The 24,655-nt window shown below is 40.6% G+C and overlaps 1 protein-coding gene across 1 annotated transcript in view; it reads right to left on the minus strand.

The window, feature by feature from the left end:
- The window catches only part of TTC3 (tetratricopeptide repeat domain 3), a gene marked incomplete in the record, with an annotated part of 2,769,029 nt that overhangs the window by 2,418,128 nt on the left and 326,246 nt on the right, over positions 1–24,655 (minus strand). Inside the window, 1 exon segment of the mRNA XM_044072025.1 lies at positions 10,986–11,098. Within this exon segment, the coding sequence (XP_043927960.1) occupies positions 10,986–11,098 (113 nt within the window).

The following is a 24,655-nucleotide window of genomic DNA, read 5'->3' on the forward strand; positions in this document are numbered from 1 at the left end:
TGATGAGCGCTTTCGGGCCTCTGCCCTTCATCAGACAAAGCATCTCACACAAACAGAACAAGTGTCAAACAATGTAGTGGAAAGTAATAAAGGTTATAGAAGGAATAGATATAAACCATGGTTGAAGGCCACTGAAACGCATATAGGTGGTCAACATAACAGGTCTAATGAGGGTGACCCCAGGGTAATGTTAACCTATGGCAGTAATATTAGGGATGTATGTGATCTCATTCGCAGGAATTGGAACATCTTGACTAGTGATGTTAACCTGAAGAATATAGTAGGAAATAAACCTATTTTTAGGTATAAGAGAAATAAGAATCTGAAAGATTTGCTGTGTAAGGATAAGGTGGTGACCAGTATGGATAATTTGGTCATAACAAAACAGGGCACTTTTCCTTGTGGGTTTTGTAAGGCGTGTGCCCATATTGATAGCAGGAATGTTTTTATGCACCCACTAACTGGAAGATCATTTAATCTGAAAGGGAGAGCCACGTGCAGGACTACTGATGTGGTTTATCTGGCAGAGTGCCAGTCCTGCACTTGCTTTTATGTAGGCAAGACAAGCTGCATGTTTAAAGTGAGGATTCTACAGCACCTCTCATCCATTAGGAATGGTGACATACATAACGCACTGTTTAGACACTTGGAAGCCAACCCTATGCACAGTTTTAAATTTAGGGTGATAGTAAATGTGAAGTTGAGCAATAGAGGAGGTGACATTAAACAGCTAACTGAGTTAGCTGAATCTAGATGGATCATTGAGCTGATGGCACATAGAAGCCCTGGGCTCAATGATGTCATTCCTATGAAGCCCGCCCTCAAGAATAGGCGGGTTTTCTACTAACTTCCCATTGGACAATATGTGTTTTAAATGTTCTGTTTGTGTGAGATGCTTTGTCTGATGAAGGGCAGAGGCCCGAAAGCGCTCATCATATGTTTGTTGTTTGTCGTTTTAATAAACAAGGAGGTTTTGGAGAATCAGCAGTGTCCAGTTTTGTGTGCTTTTGGATTTCTTCTTTCTTTTCGCTTGACTGGACTTTGGTGAGGCACAGAACATTATTTGGACTTTGATCCAGAAAATTAAAGTGCACAGTCCTGTGAACAGTATAACAGTGCTGGCTATCAAGGAGTAAACTAAAAACAGTTGTGAAACATCAGGTAGAAGGCAATCAAAAACTAGAGGGAGCATATTTGAAAAGAAAACATGTGAGCAGGGTGCTGTGGGTCAAATCATCTTCAAATTTCAGATAGGTTGAATTTATATCAGAAAGGACCAAGGGGGTGTATGACATCTGAAAGCAACCTAAATATGAAAGAATGGTGCTACAGATGTGAACTAAAATGGGTAGGCTTGAAAGGAAGAAACCACACCTCTGCTTGTTAAGTGAAACAGCACATGGGGGCTTTCAGATCTAAATCAATGGTTACTGATAGAGAAAAAAAGAAGAATCTGTGCCCACAAAGAGAAGGTAAAGGACTGTTTTGTTTCTAAATCTACTTCTTCGATAATCCAATTTATGGAAACAATACATCGTGTTCATTTTCATAGGTTTGCATATCTTACTTGAAATAAGAGTCTAAAATAAAATCATGTCTTTGTTCATCTTTGTCCTATACTTAAAAAATATGCCGTGGCAAAAAGTCAGGGATTGCGATGGAAGCTCAAATCCTACTATTGTCATGTGATGGATCAAGAATGGTCATGTGACTGGGAGGCAACTGGTCACAGAAAAGAGGGATACTGTTACATACTTCCATGTGAGCATGCTTGTCAGAGAAAGCTATTTTGAGCCTACATAAAACTTGATCTTTGTGACAATGGCCATAAATAATGGGATAATTTCTAAGTACAGTGGTGACCCTGCAGATTTGCATATTAAGTGATAGTATGCATAGAGGCTCGCTACTCCTCATATCTTACAAGTACGCAAAATTAGCATTATGAGGGCTGTATAATACATGGCACGTCATGCTGTAATCTGTATTGGGGGCACTCTGAACAAAAAAAGTAAAGGCTTAATAAAATATTTCTTCACTAGTCTGCACCTCACACAAATGTATGATTTTAACAATAATAACTAATCAATCTTACAGAGGGACCCAAGGCTGTGGCTGATTTCCAAATTTCTTTTGATGTTGGTGTTTACAGAGACTACATTTTACTGTTAGGAACAATTCTGCTCACAGCATTAAAGAAACTAAGTAACACTATTTTGTTTATATGGTTTTTAATCTGACAGACAACCACCAAAGCTGAAACAGGAGAATTGAAGTGGGTATTAGCATAAGGGCACCTCAAATGTATGATGCCCCTGACCACTGCACTTTAGTATCAAAGTGAAACCCATACTTAATGTGCAAAAATGGGAAAAAGAGGTTGTAGATGGATGGTTGGATGGAACAGACATTGTTTCAAGTTTCACCTACATGAGAGACAATCCTGAAACTCATTAACAGCTACTACATTGAACGTCCACAAGAAAAACTGCCAGAAGGATCAAATAAAAACTGGTGTTCACTAATACAACAGAGGGGTTAGGAGGGTGGCCGAATGATTAAGGTGTTTGCCTTGCAAACACAAGGTGCAGGGTTTGAGTCTCACAAGGGATAATTGGCTAGGCTTAAAATGGCTTGCAAGGGCAGTTAGCTTAGTACTAATTTATGAATCTATGAATTATGAAAAAATTTGTGAAAAACAGTATATAGACCAAGAAACTTTGATCTGTTTGGGAAAAGAAGCATCTGAAAAGTGTGACAATATTAACAAAACCTAGAGATTTTTGTAAGGTAGAAATATGGACATGGGAAAAGAGAGATTTGATATGGTGCAATATTTATGAAAAGATGAAAGCCAAATTAATCAATAGAAAGAAGGCAGCCCCAAAGACATTCAAAGAGAAATACAGGCAAAGGCATCGGAAAATTTCACAATAAAAAAAAAAATATCACAAAGAGGGAATGTAGAAAAGATTAGTAAAGTAGTAGTTAAAAAAAAAAATCAAAGCTAAAGTTATGGAGTGCCTGCGAAATGGATTTGGTGTAGAAGGTTTAACACAGGTTACACATCACAGCATGATGGAACGAGTGAGGAGAAACTAATATCAGGAGACATCTGAAGAAGAAATATGGACATGGGAAAGAAAGAGAGATTTAATGTGGTGTAATATCTGTGCAAAGGAGAAAGAAAAACTAATCAATACAAAAAGAGCAGCACCAAAGGTATTTGAAGAGAAATATAGGCAAATGAATCCAGACATGGAAAACTGTACAATACAAAAAATAAGAAGACAAAGAGGAAAAGTAGAAAAGGAGCTTAGTAATGGAGAAGTTAAAGAAATAGAAACTACAGTTATGGGGTACCTGCAAAGTGAAGGATTTAGTGTAGAAAATCTCATACAGAAAGCACCACAACAGGATAGAACAATGAACATCCATATTAAGAGGAAACCAATGAAACAGGAAGCAATTGGTCAGGTGCCATATGAAGATATTTTGGAGCCTTCCACTGTAAACCAGTATAAACGTTCATTTGAAGATGGACAGCAAGGAAAGGAACAGGAAACTGTGGAAACTCTGACAAAGTCAATGTAGAGGAGTGATAGGGCAGTGAGTTCCCATATGACAGAGCAATGGATGGCACAGGATGAAATTGAAGAGAATGTGCCACATGAAGATGCTATAGAACTTTCTATAGAATGCCCACAGGAAATGGAAAACAAAAAATGTGCCCTCAGTTTAGAAGAAAATATGCTCAGAGAAGAGTTGCTTGATTTAATAGAGGAAGATAGACATATTAAGATCAATGAAAGAAATAGACTGCAGAAGGTGAACAAAACTCAAAAAGTCAGAAGTTTGATAAAACGGTACTTGCGTATTATCGCAACCAGATTTTCACGCTAACACTGGTTGCTTCTGTTTTCATTTAGAAAACAAAATTGACAGTATTAAAACGAAATAAAGTATTTTCTGTAATATTTGTAATTGGTGGTACTATTTAACCTTGAAAACACTGAGAAAATAACATTGTAAAATAGCTTGTCCCTTTTTCGGAGATTAACTCATGTCAGTCATGCTGTGTGATGCGCGTTCCTCAGCAGAATAACTGCTTTGAAGGGCTGAGTGCAATCGCTGATAACTCCCCCCCCCACACACACACACACACATACCAACAGAAAAACAACGAATGAGCCACACATAGCTTTCCAGCTGTAAAACATGCAGAAATCCCTGAGGTACATCACCAGAGTTTGTCCCAATAAGCCACCATCACAACACCAAAATGTACCCACCAAAACAAACCAAACACACCTGGTAACTCCCTTCTGCCATCACGGCAGTGCCATGAACTACCTCGGATTACCTGTCAACAGCATGCCCCCATCACTCTTGCAAGCCCTTAATTCCTGCAAGTTTCTGTCACAAAGGTTAACCTACAAAACTACAGCTGAAAAATAAGTGAAGGTATCTCCGAAAAGCACCTAACATATACACGATTTAACTGGCAAAGTCCTTTCCGGCCAAATACACATGCAAACGCAACCACTCCAAAGTAAAGGGGAAAGCTATTTTCAAAGCTTCCTTTTTCAGCCGTTTAACCGATAAACCTTCCTAAAACCAGAAAGCATTAAAGAAAAGACGTTTCTGAGGTTTTTAATACTTTCTCAGTGCTACCTGACACAACGAGTAGCAAGCAGCATTACCGCGAAAATCTGGTTGTGATAATACGCAAGTACCGATAAAACAATTGAACGCAATAATTAGGATTATCCATAGAGACCCATGTGATATAACAGAAGTAAACAGGATATATTACTGTGTAGCTAAATTAATAGCCAATAAAATTCTACCACAAGAACACTGGGTAGTAAAGGAAGGGAAGGGAAGAAATCTAATACCATCATGGAAGTATCGAATAGCGAAAACTGTAAAGCAGTTAAGACAAGAAGTGTCATTGTTAGAGGAGTGCAGAAGAGGGAACAGATCAACAAAATACTCAGACATATAGACGTGATAAAAGCAATACGCAATATTATAATGCATCAGGATCCATCAAGCACTATTGCAAATAAACTAATAATATCAACACAGGAAGAAAAACTTAGAAGGTACACAAAAAATATTAAGTAAAAGTACAAAATAAGCAATTTATTGATGACCCAAAAACGTTTTATAGAGAATTGGGAAACAGGGTAAAAGGAATTGAAAGACCACCCAAAAAAAAGAAATCGATACATTTTGGAGAAGTATATATGAAGATCCTGTGGGACATAAAGATGCTAAATGGATAGAAGAAGTAAAAGAAAGTATAAGTTCAAAAGTACAGGATATGAAATGGGATGAAGTAACAGTTACAGAGATTGAAACAAAGTTAATAAAACCTCTAATTGGAAAACACCAGGACCAGATGCAGTACCTAACTTCTGGTTAAAAGTATCAACATCTTTGAATGAATATTTAGCCATGAGCAAGAGCTATTTATATGCACACCCTTAACAGACACCAACCTGGCTAACAGGAAAAACAATGCTACTTCTTAAGAATGAACCTGCAAGCTACCCTAAAATGTACTGACCAGTAACTTGCCTTCTGACGATGTATAAACTACATACCAGAATTGATGCCGATAGAGTGTATAGTCATTTAGAAGAAAACTCAATCATGGCAATAGAACAAAAAGGCAATAAAAGAAAGTCATATGGAAGAAGGGATCATTTGTTGCTAAATAAAGTCATAATGGAGAACTGTAAAAAGGGGAAGAATCTTAGTATGGCATGGACTGACTACAAAAAAGCATTTGATAGTATCCCTCATTCATGGATAAAAGTTTGCTTAAAAATGTATAAGATACATCCTACACTGATCAACTATATTCCAGTTACTATGAAACAGCAGCAGACCACTTTGCAATTAAGCCATGATAAAGGGCAAATTATTATTCCAGGGATAAAAATCCAGAGGGGGATATTCCAGGGTGACTCTGTCACCTCTGCTATTCTGTCTTACCCTTAACCCGTTAAGCTGTCTACTTAGATTAGGTCATGGCTATAATTTGGCTCCTGGTAAACAACAAAGTATAAAGACTCCTCATCTTCTCTTTGTCAGTGCTTTAAAACAGTATATTCATCAGATGAGGAACTTAAAGCACAACTGGAAGTTGTCAAAACTTTTTCAAATGATGTAAGAATATCATTTAGTCTTGATAAGTGTGCAAAGCAACCTTTAAAGCAGGAAAACTGCAGCACCAAGAAAACATCTGTTTGGGACAAGAATGTGATATAAAAAAACTTGAGCAACAGGGACTGTATAAATATTTGGGAAATGATGAAGGATCAAAAATAAAACATGAACCAATAGGGAAAAAAAATTTGTAAGGAATATTTTAGAAGATTTAAATTAAACCTGAAAACAGCTTTGACATCTAAGAACAAAATCCAAGCTATAAATCAATTTGCTCTTCCTGTCCTAACGTATAGTTTTGAAGTTACTGACTGGTCCCAAAAAGTGTTGGATAGATGAGATAGGAAAACAAGAAGGATGCTTGATGCTCACCAAATGATTTATAAAAATCAGTGCATACCACGATTATATATTCCATGTTGCAAAGAAGGGATGGGCCTTCTTGAAATTGATTACATGTATAGATCTGCAATTATGGGACTCCACACACACATCTGCTGACCTCAAAAGACCAAAATTTAGTGAAAGTTGTGCGACATGAGGAGAATAAATTTAAGATGACTTCTCTGCTTAGTCTACCAGAAGCATATCGGCATCAAGCAGGAATGGAAGTCAAGCCAGAAGAAGATAAAAAATCAGGCAGCAACTGAATGTGCCAAAAACAAAAGAAAGAATATAAGGTGAAGGATCAGATGAGAAGGCAAGATGTTGAAAATGCATAAATATAGTTGTAAGTATAGTAAAATTCTGGAAGAACCTTATGTTGATCATTGGTGAATGAAGGAATGGTTAAGGAAAGGTGAATTCAAACCAAGAGATGAAAGGTTAATATTGACGGCCCAAGATAGTGGACTACGTACACGCTGGTTTACAAAGTTTACAAAGTCCATTGAGCATGTGGGAGAAACAGACAAATGTAGGTTTATAAAACTTAACTGGAAACATTCACACACCTTGTTGCTGGTTGTGATATACTAATGGCAGGAGGACTGTATACTGAAAGGCATAATGTGACAAGACTGTTGCACTGGGGATTGTACAGACATTATGGTATTAAAGTGGCTGAAATGCACTGAAAACAGGCGCCACAAAGCATCATAGAAAATGATGAGGTCTACATCACATGGGATCACCTATTACTAATGGTTCAAAAGATAGCTGCTAGAAAACCAGATATAGTGGTCCATGAAAAGACAAAAGTAGCACTGATCATTGAAATAGCCACATCTAGTGACTACAGTGTCTTAAGTACAGAGAGACATAGTCATAAAATATCATAAATGAGAGCAATGTGTAAGAAAGATACCCAGACGGGTCCAATAGTAGTAGGAGCAATGGGTCTTATAAAAAAGACTACGATCGTATTAAGATATGTTACCAGTACATGTAACCCTGTACAAATTACAGGAGGAGTCATTACTGGCACGTTGTGGGTACTGCAAAGAGCACTTCTGTCTGACATCAAGGATTGAAACAGTACTAATTTCATGAACTTTAATCGTACTTTGGCAAATTACTGGCAAATCATTAAAGATTGAAGACAGAATATAATGACAGACATTTGAGTTTCAGACGTCATACCCTTCAGAAATTTCATGCTAATGCAATACCTGTTATTCTATCAACATTCTTAGTTTATAAGAGCAATATTTCAAAATTGTTCCTATTTTTAGGCCTTTGTCCCCCCATTATTTATAGCTTTGTCCAGATTTCTTCCTCTGAGGTTGAGAAGTATGAAGACGCATGTTGTGTTCCTATTCCAATATATATATATATATATATATATATATATATATATATATATATATATATATATATATATATATATATACACACACACATATACATATATACACACACACACACACACACACACACACACACACACACACACACACACACCAATTAACGACACCCTGCGCCCAACAGAATCAACCCTTCCAGTTTTTGCTAGCAAGATGCATGCCATAGGTAGCAAAAATGCAAAGAAAACAGCCTACGGCAACTTTACTTATACCATACCAGGTACTACAAAGACAAAAAAAAAAAATCATGTTGCCAACTGCCAAGGGGAAAAGAGCTCCTCAACACAGACTATTATTAAGTATTAAACTGTAGTGCTCAGGTAGCCAACTAACTATGGTCCATCAGTCCTACAAGTCAGCTGTCCAAGTTAATGTCCGTCTCCTATAGAGTTTAACTGTACTAAGCCATCAGGGACAAACACAGCCAAGTTAAAAACTAGACATCAGCAATCCTTCCCTCTTTTTCTGTCTTATCCCAAAAGGTTAAATAATGACAACTTCAGCACCTTGAATTTAGTGTCGCTTCCATTTATTTGGGAATGTACATGCATACTTGAAATTTAATAACACATGCACTATGTTTATATGTTATGACTGGAAATATTTTAAGGTGATCACCAGTTCTAGACAAAATAAAACGAGTGACTACTTTTCCACTTGCCAAGTTGGTAAGATGACATCGGAAAGAGCTCAAACTCTGCAGTGACATTCTATAACACAGCTATGTCGGACACACTGATTCACAAGCGATAACACGTGAGCTACACAGAAATACACACATTCATATGTGCATCTATATAAATATATGTGCGTGTGTGTGCGTGCACCCGCATTGACTTTTCTTGGGCAAAAGCTATTTCAGAGTATTCTCCCCACTGTAGTATTGATAGGGTTATACTAAGTAACACGGGAGTGGGGGGAACAGCATTCATTTGGGGAATGCAAATACCCTTTAAATGTGTAACAGTATGCATCAGTATTTGCATTATTTTGTTTAATTCACTTTTTTTTTTCTTCAGACTGACAGGATTTACAGGATATTGCCTCACATTCCTGATAGGCTCATAACTCTGTTCAGTTCAGGATTTTCAGTCCACTTTAGCTCAACACTGATCTCCCCATTGAACTTTGTTCTTCTTTCCTAGCCAGCCTTAAAGCCACTCACATTACATCTAAACTAGCGTGGACATGTCTAACTTTAAAGTATGTTGCACTCATACACTTAACAGCAGTAGACAAATACCACAAGAAAGAATTTTGCATATTGCACATTGTTTTAAATACCCCCCCACAATCAAGGCTTTGCAATAAAAGTTGTCCATTTCTTCTTTTTTGTGCTAACATGGCACAGGATTCACTACAGATAAAATGTTAACAGGTAGCAGATACTGTATTTAAATAAATGTTGCCCAAAGCTGAAAGCACTTTGTAATTCCACAGAAAATGGCTTTTCCAGGAACTAAAAGACAAATACTGTCAGCTATGTAAGCAAGGACATATTACTCCTGATACTTTTATAAAAGTTTTTAGTAAAAAAAGATCTATTTATGTCAATGAAACATGTTTAAACATTAACAGCTTTGATGATTTTTAATAAAGAGCTCAGTATCATAGATGATTAGCATCATATATTTGACAACAATTTTTTATTCACTGAAACGGTCAATTCTTTTTTTTTTTAAACAGTCAAAGCCAATGCCATGCTGCATCATATTGGCAAATAAATCAGGAAAGAACGTAAAAGCCTTTTGGTCCCAGAACTGCAATTGGGTCCCTTTCCAATTCATCTTCGTGCAAGAAATCAGAGCAAACCCTAAAGTAAATGGGGGAACAACTGCTCCAAACAGTAAAGTCTTCTTTTCAAAACGATCGTTCATTGTGTTTACTATAAAAACGATTGGCAATGAACGATCGCTCTAAAAACTCACGCACTAAAGTACAGTACAGAACAGTTGCAAAGCTGGAGGAACCTCTCTGCCTCTTAGAGCAAGTAATCCAGATGAAGCCTAAAATAATGGGGGGGGAACAGCTCAGGAATGTGAAAAAACAACGATCGTTCATTGTGGTTTCTATGGAAACGAAACACAATGAACGATCACTCTAAAAAAAATACATTATTAAAGTACAGAACAGTTGCAAAGCAGGAGGAACCTCTCAGCTTCTTAGAGAGAGTAATCGAGACAAAGCCTAAAATAATGGGGGGAAACAACAGCTCCGGAAAGTAAACATTTTGTTTTTACAACTATCGTTCATTGTGGTTACTACAGAGATGAACCACAATGAACGAAACTAATGTCTGGAGTAGTTGCAAAGCAGGATCTCAGCCTCTTCCATTCAGAAATCCAGACATTGTTTAAATATTGTTCTTACAAACTTAAAAAGTTGATAAAATAAGTTTTGCATTAGTATGAATTTTTCTGAAGGGTATAAAATTGGAAACTGAATTGTCTGCTATTATTTTCTAATGTCATTTGGTTATGATTTGGGGACTGATTTTTGCATAAAACCACAATTTTATGAAAACCGGACCAAAGTATGAGGCAAATATCTGGACATTCTGTGATAGGACCGTAAACACAAAGCGTAGTTGACACTGGGAACAAAAATTGGACTGGAATTAAATATGGTCATGCTATGTAAAAGAAAAAGGACACCGTGGGTGGGGATGTGAGTGACATGGTAAAGTGGGTGTGATTTGGTCAGCTGTAGTCTGGACCCAAATTTTAAACTCTGGGATTGTCCCTTTAATGTGCTACAGAATATCACAACATGCACCAGGAAAGGGCAAGACTACATCTATGAGCATACCCACCTCAGATCCATGAGCACTTCAAAAATAGTCAAATTGGGCAACAAAGAAAATTAATCAGACAAAATATCTATTTCCAAGATAAGATTAATATACTTCAAGTCCACAATATACTAAATAGCTAGATGTATATCAATACACATAGGCATCACATTTAACCATATAATGTAATATAATCTGAGAATGCTTACCTATTCTGTCTGAAGTACACCCTACCAATGCCATAAAATGCTAAGCAATGCAGACGTTCCTCTGGAAACTGATCTACAACTCTGTTGAACTGCTTTTCAGCTGAAGTTAGTTCCTGGAAAAAATCATGAAAATTAGTTTTCCCTTTTAGTTTGAATTCTGCAGATTAAGAACCTGCACAGTAGCAGGTATACACATGAAATTATAATCAAGGATTACAAAAGAAATCACTGAAAATACTTATGTCCACAAATGTATTCAATTCCTCTGCAAAAAAGGAATTCTCCAGTGGGTAACTACTAGGAATTCCTCTCTCTCCAATCCCCAACTCTGCAACATTCTTCATCCTAATCACTTCTGAGGTCGCACATGCATCCCGGCCCATACACCATGACATGAAAGTGCTTATCACTAGAGAACATTTAGCCCACACACCACTCAGTTTGATACCTGACCAATCCACAGAATGAGTGCATCCAAAGAAATAGGATATGATAAACCAACACATGAAAGAACACAACACACTTACCTGACTTGGCGAATAATCAATCCATGGTCAACAGACAAGGGGGGGGGTCTTTCAGACACACATTGTGATGGCAGGGGAGTAATCACTTACAAAGACGGCAACCTCTCAGAGACATTCTTACAGAATCACATGGTCTACAAAATGGATCACACTTGGCGGATCTTTTGTTGCTATATCTTCTACAACCACAATTCAACACAATTTTTCTGTGAAATCCTGTACTTGGGAAAATCCACATGTGATAAAATACCAGGTTCACAAATGTTTAACTATGAAATGACAAAAACAAATCTGATGCAATATTAATAAAGTAATGTAAAAAACGGTCCTGACATGCAGGGAACTTCATAAGCAGTCGTCGGCAACAGATGTTCATCATATAAAAAACAGGAAGAGGTTAAGGATCCCCTTTTAACTGATACTTTAAGGAATGCATTATCTTGTTATACTCAATATTCAGGATCCTTAGGGGGCTCTGAATAAGCTTCATTCCAAACAATTACCACCAGGAGTCAGACAGCAAAAGACAAAACTCGGTTCTGCAGTAATGAGTTCACAACTGTATCCCATTGGAGTCTGAGGTGTTGGGGGCACACCAGTGAGACACGCTTTGGGATGAATACAGGAAACATGCTGCGCATCGCTGATGTACTGCAGATGGTTAGGCAACTGGTGGATGCATTATTTGCCTCCAACTGCCACTGCTTCTCCAATCTCCTGATATTAGCCGGGCATGTCAGACAAATAGCAGGGCTTAACAGACAAAACCCACTGCAAACTGCAGTATGACTGTTCCTTGTTTGGCCCCATTCCCCACTCAGTGGAGTCTGGCAGTTCATACGCAAGAGAATCTATGCAGGAAGACTGGGAACCAACCCCAATGTAGGGCTTCTACAGAAGGAAGACCCTCTCAGCATGGGCTACACTATGGAAGCGGTCATTATTGTGGGAGCCATCAACAATGAGAAATACAGAGGAGATGGCCATCTGGCCACTCTGTAGTCCTGAGGTCAGTGGCCAGCAAAAGAAAAAAAATGTACTGTGAAGATATACACCGAATACATAGTACCCACATCACAGATGTCTTTAATGCAAATGTTCTGTAGCAAATACTGGTAGGAAACCACTTATCTGGTGACGTGAGATTTGACTGGTGTATTAGCCAAAGGGGTGCAGCCACTTAATGGCAAAAAATACATGCAGCAATTCAAAAAGTGTATATTTTGCAACAAGTCCTTCCTGCCCTGAGACAGAGGAGATGAAATTAGTCTACTTTGGGCACACAAGTTTAGCTAATATTTTTGAGCTGTCAGCATACATCCAATGTATGAATGACCCACTCTCACCAGAATTCCATTGCCACAAAGAAAACAAAGAAGTTAATGGATTAGCTCAAGAAGCAGAACTCACCTGGCACAAGGAAACTTGTCCTGAGAGGCAAACCTATCCTTGAAAACAATCAGATACAGTTCCCTAAACAGAAGGGTCTAAAGACTGGAAATCCTACATGCAGATGCAATAGCAAGGGTGCAGGCAAGATTTTTTTTTTGTGTAATTATAAGCTAATACATGCCACAAAATTCAAAAGTTAGCCCCCCCCCCCCCTTCCCTCCTACTGGCCTGGAGACTGCATGTTTTTGGACAGGATACCCTTTCAGGACTGCTAATTACCCTAAACAGTTTATCCTACAATTAAAAATAAATTACTGACGATGAAGGGTCCTGATGAAAAGAACATGTGTACAATCTCAAAATTAAAGTTTAAAAATCATAGCCAGCTTAGTGGCACAGAGGGTAAAGCCCTGATTATGCAGTGGGTGATAATTTTAACTAGCTCTGTCACCTGTAGAAGCTGATGGGGGAGGATGGAAGTGAGTGGTCACTGCTGCCTCAACCATCCTGGGGAGGTGGAAGGAAGACAGCACTGGCTTGCCATTTTGGTGACACCTAGTAGGAGAACTAGGCGTTGTACCAGTGGTGCAAAAATTCACAGACATAATTAAAAATAAAAACTGAAAAACAACATGATAATGACAGCACTTCTCCCTTTTATGCCATGTAACCTACAGAGTCCACAGCATGACCGAGTAGACCTGAGCAGGGACATCAAAGCTCTGGAAGATAGACAAGATTGTTTGACATTTACCTGTTCCACAACTCCTGCCATTTATGATACAAACTGCAGCAGTGCACTTAGGAAGATCATCATGAAGTACCATATGTACTCAAAGTTGTGAAGATTCAGGGTGGAATGAAATCCTTCAGTGCCATTCTGAACAAGAAGCAGCAGGAGAGGAATTGTCCTCATGCACTCCAACATTTACATACAGACAGATACAGAAAAAAAGTCACAGCTAGGAATGATGGCACAGAAGCTGTGCTCATGAGCAAGAATGTGGCATCAATGGATGAGGTAACACCATATGAAGCTTAAAGGGGGTTTGCGATTCTTCATGACCTTGGGAAAGTGGATAGGCCTGGAAAATAAATGGGTGGAAAGGAGCCAGAATGAAGTTTACAGAGATTCCCTACAGCAGAAACAGGCTGCTTTGTCAAAAACAAGACAACAGTCAAGGGTTCTGAACCCAACCTGGCACAGTGGAAAGTATAACTGTGTAAAAGTAAACTTACCATAACAGTAGATGTTCTAATAGATTGCTGTAGTAGTATATCTTGCCAAGGATAAGACCAACTGGGCAGCTTTCACTTTAATTATATCTACCCTTGCAATACAGCAAAACATGAGGGGGTGGCAAGAAGAAAAGCTGCTGCAATACTGATATATTACATACATTGTTATAAGTTACCTTACACAACGGTACTGCTGTGGATAGAGTGCTATGGTTATGCTCGAAAATTGGAAAAAAAAAAGCAAATCTGTAAAGTGCTTCTGTAGTGTGATACCTGATAGTAACAGCACTTTCAGAAGTTACACACCGTAAGTTCAGTTACAGCTGGATTTCAAGGAAGGGACGTGCCTTGACTAAACTGTATCTGAATATCTTGCCTCACATTTTTGTTTTGTCCATGGAAGCTTACAAATGTCAGTTTGTAATTAACATATCTAAATCAAACACTAAATTTATCCTTGGCTTTTTCCTCCACTTCTTTTTTTACCTGCTGTCTATGCGACAGTACTCACCAAATGCTTTACCGGCTTTCTAATCAGGTAGAACACTTTGTGCTTTTTTTCCCCTCTCTCTTCTAACTGGTAGCACATGGAGTAGGAAAAATTTCATGCACTACAAAGAGTTATGATCATGTCTAAACTGATCATAAACAATTACTGTATGTGCTCAACATGGATGCCAAGACTCACCTTTTCGAGTTCTGCTCTGAGGTGAATTTCTTGTTATCCATGTCTCAAATACATAACATTGTTATGACTGGATCATAACCCTCTATATGTTAAAAATCAGTCACTGGTGTAGTAGCCTAAACTACTAAGGGGAGATTACCAGTGCTTAAAAATATATAGGGAGGAGAAAGTGTAAGAATCCAGCAGCCCATAGAGAATGGGTTCTTTTTCAATAGGCTTTGTTAGGTCCAATTTGTTTCTACTGATAAAAGTGCAGAGGCGCGAGCTGTTGCCTCTAGAATACTTCAAGTCCACTCTCTTCCAGAAAGCCACAGAAGAAACCAAAGCCCTAGTAAACTGGGCCCTAGTGCCTTGTTATGATAAGAATATCGAAAGGAAACATCATGAGACAACCATCTAGAAATGGTCTACTTTGAGTCTGGTGTGTTTTTTTCTTACATTCACAGGAAACAAGCAGATAATTCATTTTCCTGAAGAATTCAGTTCTCCCAAGTAGTCAAAGAAAAAGAAACCCTCTCTTTGTGAAAAGAGAGGCAGAGTTGACTCACCACAAGAGCTTATAACTAAGACATTCTTCTTGCAGAAGTTAGAGAAATGAGTAATAATGTTTTCCATATTAGGAGACTAAAAATCAACCTGATGAGCTGGTTCAAATGGAAGAAGAGTTGGCTTTTCAAGCAAAGTTAAGATGCCAAGAAGCCACCTGTTTCCTAGGTAGCCAGATACATAAAACTGCTTTCAAAAACTGTGTGACTTAAGAACAGTAAGAAGGGGGGGGGGGGTTCAAGGGTAGACGAACAGAACTGTCCTACAAACTAACCTTAATAGGGGAGTAAGAAAGGCCAAATGACAGTTGCACAAATAATCAATAGCCAGAGGCAAAAGGGCCTTAAAAGGGCCTTGGTTCATGGAAAGGCACAGACTAAAAATTTTGTTCTACTTACACATATATGATGTGTCGGGTATTTCAGCCTTCTTCAGTACCTGTTGCACATCCTCAGCAAAGAAGGCAATTAAAAGGTATCAAAATTCAATCATCCAGAAAAAAAAAATTCTATCATTCATGCAGTCAACTGAAATGTTTTCAGGTTGTGGTGAATCAAACAATTGCTGCCTTGTTTGATTAAATCCAGTCTATGAAAAAGCTTGTGGTAATTGCCCTTGACCGGTCACAAAAGGGAGAAAAAATATTTGTGCAAAAACTTACCATAACCTTAGATGTCCTTCTCCTCCATGTTGCAGCATTCATAACAGTAGGGAGGTTGCTGCCTGCAGCTCCGACATCCGGCCAGTATACCAAAGTCTTGTTGTAGGAGGGTACGTGTGACGTCCTGCACCAGGGCCATAAACTGACATAGGGTATAAAAGTGATGTCTGCACATACCCTCTTCAGAATGGACTGCCACATACACTAGTACTCCTGGAGGTTTAAAGAGGGTCATAGTTGGTAGACCCTAGACACTCACATGTAGACTAGAATAAGGGTACTTTGTAGGCTGTGATTAATGGAGAAGTTAAAAGGAAGGCAGGATGATAATGTGCTCACAGGCAAGAAAGGTATAATAGGCAGGTGAGCTAGAGTGGGCAGGAAGGGAGGGACTGAATACTGCAACATGGAAGAGAAGGATACCTAAGGTTATGGCAAGTTCTTACACAACTATTCTATGTCCTATTCGCATGTTGCAGTATTCATAACAGTAGAAAGAGTGCCAACGTTTGTAGGTATGTACCTGGGTGGAGGATTGGGGTCCTTGGTCAATGAGACCCTGAAGAACAGACCTAGTGAACCCAGCTCTAGCCCTGGAGGCTAGGTCCAGTTTGTAATGTTTGGTAAAGGTGCGCACTGAGGCCCAAGTGGCAGCTTCTAGAATTGAGGCATAGTCAACTCCCTTGAAAAAGGCAGCTGAGGAAGTAGCTGCCCTGGTAGTGTGATTTGACATGCCCTGTAAGGTTTTACCATGAGCGGAATAACATATTCCAATGGATTTCGAGATCCAATAAGAAATGGTTTGTTTGGTGACTGCTTTCCCTAGAGCCCTAGGATGGAAAGAGATGAAAAGCTGATCAGATATTCTAATAGGCTTTATTTTGTCTCAGTAATACCTCAGTTGTCTGTGTACATCTAGAGAGTGCATTGCCCTCTCTGAGGCATTTTGGGAGTTTGGGTAAAAAAACAGGAAGGTTAATGGTTTGATTTAATGAAGGTTCATTAACCATCTTACGCATGAAAGAGGGATTAGTCCTGAGGGCAATTCTGTCCTTGTGGAAAATGAGATGAGGGATAGCCATAAGGGCTTGTATCTTCGATACCCTCCTGGCAGAGGCAAGGGCCACTAGGACAGTTTTAAGGGTGCACAGGTTTAGGGTTACTGAATGTGCTGGTTCAAAAGGAGGCAGTGTAAGTTTTTCTAGGACAAAATTCAGGTCCCAAGGTGGAGGGATATGCTTCCTGGGGGAGGGTCTGGTATGAAGAACTCCTTTCAGGAACAGCTTGACCTCTAATCTAGAAGCCAGGGGTGGTAACATGGGCAGACAGGCAGAGATGGCAGATAAATGGACTTTAACTGATGAGTAAGTTAGTCCTAAGTGAAGACGCTCACAGTTGTAGGGTCCTGGCTTTTCTCTGACACCACCTGGAGAATCTTTTCCATTTAGAATCATAATTTCTCCTGGTGCTAGTTTTCCTGACCTCCTGCAGGACATTGAATACATCCTCTGAGTACAGGTGTCTGAAGGGGATTAGAACCATCACCCATAAGGTCAGCTTTAAGTTGTTCACTTGAGGGTGTAGTAGGGATCCCCTATTCCGTGTGAGCAAGTCTATTCGGTGGGGTAACCTGTGGTGATTGCCCTTGGCTAGTAGAGAAGGGGAACACTGATTCTAAAGACAACCACAAAGCATTCTATAGCTATGTCAAAAATCTCAATGGCAACACTCAGATTTGCTCTGAGTTACAGCACAATGACACTAAATATACAGAACCAACTGATATTGCCAACATCCTGGCAGATAGGTTCAGTGCTAACTTTACCCCCCTCTCACCCCCTAAAGGGCCCATCTTTATACCGGAAGAGCAAAATCCCTAAAAGGGAAGACATCTCTGATCAATACTAGTAAAAAACTACGATCACTCATAAAATCATCCAAGGCCAACTTTGAGAGAAAAATCGCCAAGGACTCAAAAGACAATCATAAGGCCTTCTTTAGCTATGTTAGAAATCTGGGTGGAAACTCCCAGATATGCTCAGAATTAGTCCAAAATGATACAAAAATCACTGAACCCACAGACATTGCAAACATACTGGCAGACAGGTTCAGTGAAAATTTCTCCCTCCCTCCTCAAAATGAGAAATATCTATCCCAGCAGAGTGTAGCCTCCCAATCATCTCAAATGCCCAGGTGAGAGCTGCTCTCTCTAAAGCTAAAAACACAGCATCAATGGGACCGGATGGTGTCCCCGGCTGTGTGCTACACGAACTCAATGAGGAACTAAACCCACACATAAGGCTGCTGTTTAATCTTAGCCTTACCACAGGATACGTGCCCAAAGAGTGGCGTACGGCAACTGTGGTCCCACTCCACAAAGGCGGTGCTTCTACGGACCCAGGTAATTACCGCCCCATAAGCTTAACAAGCCTGGTCTGCAAAGCTATGGAGAGGATCATAATGGAACTCGTAAATAAAGACATAGGGGACCTACAGACATTGGATCCTACCCAATTCGGCTTTGTCAAGGGCAGATCATGCCTCTTGAACTTGGTCGACTTTTTTGAAACAGTCACCAAGGCCATTGATGAGGGTAAGGTAGTTCACACAGCCTACCTTGACCTTGCAAAAGCTTTCGACACAATACCCCACTCGGGTATCATAGAAAAGCTCACCAGCTTAAATGTAAACCCATATGTCACAAGATGGGTTGCAAACTGGCTCAAGGACAGAACCCACAGGGTTAGAGCTGCTGGTGCCATGTCAGACTCCAAGCCGGTCACAAGCGGTGTCCGACAGGGCTCAGTCCTGGACCCCCTCTTGTTCGGCATCTACTTTTCAGAAGTGCAGGCAAACATAGGAGGATTGTGGCTGACAAAGTTTGCAGATGACTGCAAACTGGGCGCCATAGTTGAAAATCCATCAGACACAGATATCCTTCAGAGAGGTCTCATAGAAACGGATAACTGGTGCCAGAGCCATGGCCTCAAGCTAAACGCCAAATAATGTATAGTCATACCCTTTGGTAAAAACAAGGTAACCCCAAGTTACCACATAGGTGGCAATCCATTAAGCACAGAAGAGGTTATCAGGGACCTGGGGACCCAAGTTGACAGTAACCTTTCTTTTGACACTCACATTGCCAAAGTGGTTAGGAGTACCTTCTACATTGCTCACCTGATTATGAAGGGATTCACATCCAGATCAAGGGAGGTCATTGTTCCCCTGTACTCTTCACTTATCAGACCAATGATTGAGTACAATGCCCCATTCGGAATGTAACTTACCCGACACCTGCAGCAATTGGAAAGACCCCAAAAGTTCCTCACCAAAAGGATAAAGGGGCTCAAAAATATGCCATATGCTGCCCGGCTGAAGAAACTCCAGCTCTATTCAGTCGCATACCGTCTGCTCAGAGGTGACCTGTGCCTGACATACAAGGCCATATCCAACCCAGAATTAATGGACATGCTCCACCTCAAAAAATCCAAATCCACCAGAGCCACAAGAGCAAGAGACTTAAACCTCAACACGGATATAAATAGGACGTGGTGGAGGGACAGATTCAATACCCAGAGACTCCCTATGCTGTGGAACAGAATCCCGGTCCATGTGAGACAGAGCACCTCGCTGGCTCTGTTCAAGAGGAATCTTGACCAGTGGATGGGAGATCGTAGGTTTACCCCGGGGATCATCTCTGTATCACTGCTGGACAGAGGCATGGCAAACTAATGGGTATAGTATTCTTCAACCTAAGGGGTGGTGAAAGCCACACAACTCTGGCTAGGCTTATAAATGCCCTAGGGCAGATAGCCCAGTATGAACCTATGAAGAATGCAAAGTTCCTGTAATCACGGCTGCACAGGTAAAAACTTCACTCTCCAAAGCCAAGAACACAGCATCCATGGGACCTGACAACATCCCAGGCTGTCTTCTACATGAACTACAGGATGAACTGGCACCCCACCTAAGTACCATGTTCAATCATAAACTCACCTCAGGCTTTGTGCCCATTGAATGGCACACCGCGACAGTTATCCCACTACACAAAGGGGGGGGCACAACAGACCCGGGAACTACCACCCCATTAGGCTGACGAGCCTCGTCTGCAAGGCCATGGAACATATCATCATGGAACTCATAAACAAAGATATTGGAGATCTCCAAATCCTGGACCCCACACAGTTTGGGTTTGTAAAAGGCAGATCATGTCTCCTAAACCTGATAGGCTTCTTTGAAGCAGTCACCAAAGCCAAAGATGAGGGTAAGGTGATTCACACAGCCTATGTAGATCTCGCCAAGGCGTTCAACACCATCCCCCACTCTGGAATTATAGATAAACTCACTAAACTAGGTATAACTCCCTATGTCACAAAATGGGTTGCCAACTGGCTTACTGAAAGAACCCACACTGTGAAAATAGCAGACTCCAAATCAGACTTCAGACCAGTAACAAGTGGAGTACCACAGGGTTCAGTCCTGGGTCCTCTCCTGTTTGGTATCTACTTCTCTGAAGTACAGGCTAACACAGAAGGTCTTTGGCTAACTAAATTCGCAGATGACTGCAAACTAGGAACCATAATTGAAACTCCTAACGATGTGGACATCCTACAAAAGGGCCTCACTGAAACAGATGCCTGGTGTCAAAGACATGGTCTCAAGCTCAATGCCAAGAAGTGCACTGTCATCCCCTTTGGTAAAAATTCTGTACCCATGAACTACCTCATAGGCGGTAGTCTACTTAACACGGAAAGTGTGATAAGAGATCTTGGGACACAGGTGGACAGTAGTCTCTCCTTTGATAATCACATCGCCAAAGTGGACAGGAAATCCTTCTACGTGGCACACCTCATCACAAAACGTTTCTCATCCAGAAAAAAAAAAGTCATTGTTCCCCTCTACTCATCACTCATTAGACCCATTATAGAGTACAATGCCCCTTTTGGTATGTACCTCACAAGACATCTACAACAACTGGAAAGTCCGCAAAAATACCTCACAAAGAGGATTACTGGCCTTAAACAGATGCCTTACGCAGACCGTCTCAAAAAACTCCAGCTTTACTCAGTCGCATATCGCCTACTCAGAGGCAATCTCTGCCTAACATACAAAGCTATGTCAAACCCAGAGCTGTTGGACATGCTCCACTTAAAGAAATCCCAATCCCTCCAAGCTACACGCTCTAGGAACCTAAACCTTGTCACCACAATAAACAGAACATGCTGGAGGGATAGATTCCTGTCCCAGAGACTTCCCATACTCTGGGAACAGACTACCTATCTATATCAAACAGAGCTCCTCATTAGCACTCTTCAAGAAAAATCTTGATTGGATGGGTAATAGGAAATTCACCCTGGGGATCACTTCTGTGGTTCTGCTCGACAGGGGCACAGGAAAATAATTTTCTTGGGTGGCGAAAGCCAGGGTACATTTTTGGCTAGGCTTGTATAGGCCCTAGGGTCAATAGCCTAGTACCTACCTATGAACCTATAAACCAATGCTGTCTTGACCAGCAGGGGGTCACCAACAGGATTTTTGGTTTGTCCTTCTGGATTTTGAGGACGACTTTCTGAATCAGTGTGAAGTGTGGAAAGGCATAGAGATACATTCCTCCCCAAGGAAAGGAGAAGGCGTCCACTTTCCAAGCTTGTGGATGTGGGACCCTTGTGAAAACTTTGGGCATGTTTGTTCTGCTATGACGCAAACAGATCTAGTTGTGGAATACCCCAACTGTGTAAAAGATCTTGGAATACCTCTCTCTGAAGCATCCATTCATGAGAAGGAGCTCTGCCATGACATTCTCTGTAGAGGGAATGTACACTGCTACTAGATGGATATTGAGAGTTGATGCTCGAGTCCAGATTTGGATGGCTAAGCTGCAAAGGGGATAGGATCTTGTCTCCCCTGTTTATGTACCACGACAGTCATATTGTCCGTGATCACTTTGAGAGTTCCTGGTAGTCGGGCTGTTTTGAAAGTTTGTAGGGCTAGATGGCGTTCCCTCATTTCCTTGATATTGATGTGGTCCTTTATTCTTAGTGTGGACCATTTTCCCTGCACAGTGATCTGCTTTTGGTTGTACTGCAGCACTGCACCCCAACCAAAGTCTGATGTGTCTGTGGTGAGTTCTAGCAGGTGGGCAAATACCTGTAACGGAATTCCCGGATTGTGATGGACGGCAGAGCTCCACTACTGGAGTTCTCTCTCTCAGACACTGGAGAAGGGGGAGAGGAGTGTCCGGGGATGGGAGTGTTGACTCCATAAGTTCAATATCCACTGGATCTTTCTCATGTGGAGTCTTGCTAGGGGTAACATTGGTATTAGGGATGCCATGTAAACTAGCATCCTTAGGAATTCTCGTGCTGGCAATGAACTGAGATTGGTGAGTTTGTTGAAGTATATGCCAAGATCCAGGATTCTTTGTTCTGGAATAAAGACTTTCATTAGGTCTGTTCTGATTCTGCATCACAGGAAAAACATGTCTTACATGGGTTTCAGATGTGACTTTGTTGTTTACAGTGAACCCTAAATGGGTCATGGTGGATAACACCTGTCTTAGGTGCTCTTGGAGGACTTGGCGGTCTTGATGAAGGACAATCAGGTCGTCTAGGTATGGGTATATTTGTATACCCCGTGTTCTGCAGTGAGCAATGAAAGGTGCTCGACACTTTGTGAACACTCGAGGGGGGTGTGGAGAGTCTAAAGGGCAAGGCAGAGAATTGAAAATGCCAGGAACCTACTGCAAAGCAGAGGAATTTTCTGTAATCTGGGTGAATAGGTATGTGGAGGCAGGCATCCTTCAAATCCATGGCTACCATGAAGGCCTGAGTGGGAATGAGTGGCAGGAGCAAAGGTAAGGTGAACATTTTGAAGCTAGGTACGTTGAGAAACAGATTTAGGAAAGATAAATCCAGAATTTGTCTCCATGGGCAGTCTTTCCCTGGTACCAAAAAACATTATTGAATAAAATCCTTTGTTTCTTTGAGTGGGTGCTATTTGTTCTATGTTGCCTTGGGCCAGTAGTTGTTGAATGATAATGGGGAACATGTGGATTTGGTTTGCTGGAGGTTGAGGAATTCCCTGGAAGGGGGTAACATCCACAAAGTCATAAAGTAACTCCTCTGAATGATGGACAGTACCCATTTTTAGGTTCATAGGTTAGTACTAGGCTAACTGCCCTTGCGAGCCATTTTAAGCCTAGCCAATTATCCCTTGTGAGACAATCCCTGCACCTTGTGTTTATAAGGCAAACACCTTAACCATTAGGCCACCCTCCCAACCCGGTTTTCTGTTGTAATCTTATGCCAGGAGGGTAGAGAGAGGGTGAGGCGAAGGGACAATGAGGCGTTTTGATTTTGTAATGGTAAGTCATCTCTCTGATGGTCCTCTCCAGTTGTTGGCAATTCCGACTGTACTCTTCCACCCATGGCTAGTATATGTTCTCTTATTTTCTTTCAAATTTTTCCTAGTTTGTGTCTAGTACTAAAAGGCAGTTTCCACCTGTTTTGGAATGTTCCTCCCCATATCTTTTCCCATTCTTACACCTCCTTCTCCCATATCTTTTCTTTGCCTAGTCCCAAAACATGTGTATAATTATTGTCCTCAATGTGCACATCTCCAATGTATCATCTTTTTCACTTCCTTTAGGTTTACTTCTTGAGGGTGTTTGATGCCATCTGTGTATCCCATCTCCTCTTTAGGAATTTTGTGGCGTTAGACATCCTCCATACCTCTTCCCATTCCCCATTTGTGGCAGCCCATCCTGCTTTCTTTTTCCAGCTTTCCTCAAGTCTTGTGTTTCTTATTCTCTTTCCTGCCCAATGACTTTGCAAATTAGTCCACTTCTTTCCATCTCATCCCCATTTTTATCCATTTCTTTTTTCTTCTGGTGGTCTCCGCTACTGGTTTCCTAACATGCTCTCCTATTTTTCTTAACATTTCTTCCACCCCCCCCCTTTACTTTTCCATTTCCATTCTTTTCCTTTAATCAGTCAGTAGGCTCTCTCCTTCTTGGTCTTCCTGGAGGATCTCCCCTACCTTATGCCATTCCTCTTCTGCCATGATTCTTTATTGTTTCCCCTCCTTCTTTCCCCCACTTTTCTCTTTCCCATGCCCCTCTCTCCAAACCTATGATATTCTCAAATATTCCTTTTAGTCCTACTTGGTTTAGTGCTAGTTGGGTCTTTGCCTTTTTAGCTTCTCATGGATTTTTAATTTCTCTCACTCTTCCTGTTTTTTCCCTGTCTATGTTTTGCCTAGTTTCTTTTCTGTTGTCCTTCACTGGTTTATGTTGTAGGCTCTGGCATACCTCTCAAAGTCTGCCATTCTCCACCCTCCTTCACTTATTTGTTCTTAGCTTTCCCTTATTAATTCCTGCCTTTTTCCCTCCCTATATGAATTTGTCAGTGGCTTTGCATGCTTTTGATTCATCTCCTCTCTTCCAGTCATGGGGATATGCCTTAGCAGACAACTATCATTTTCCTTGCATTCCCCCTGACTATAAGGTTGTGATCTTGTCCCTCCAATTTCTCAGCATTTCTTCTGTTTCTCTCTCAATCTTCCTGCAGTTCCTTTCTCTCATTAAACTCAGTCTTCCATATCTCTCATCCTAGGCATT

The sequence above is a fragment of the Protopterus annectens genome, chromosome 5.part0 (genome assembly GCF_019279795.1).
Source record: "Protopterus annectens isolate FY-2018-M chromosome 5.part0, PAN1.0, whole genome shotgun sequence".
Taxonomy (NCBI): domain Eukaryota; kingdom Metazoa; phylum Chordata; order Ceratodontiformes; family Protopteridae; genus Protopterus; species Protopterus annectens.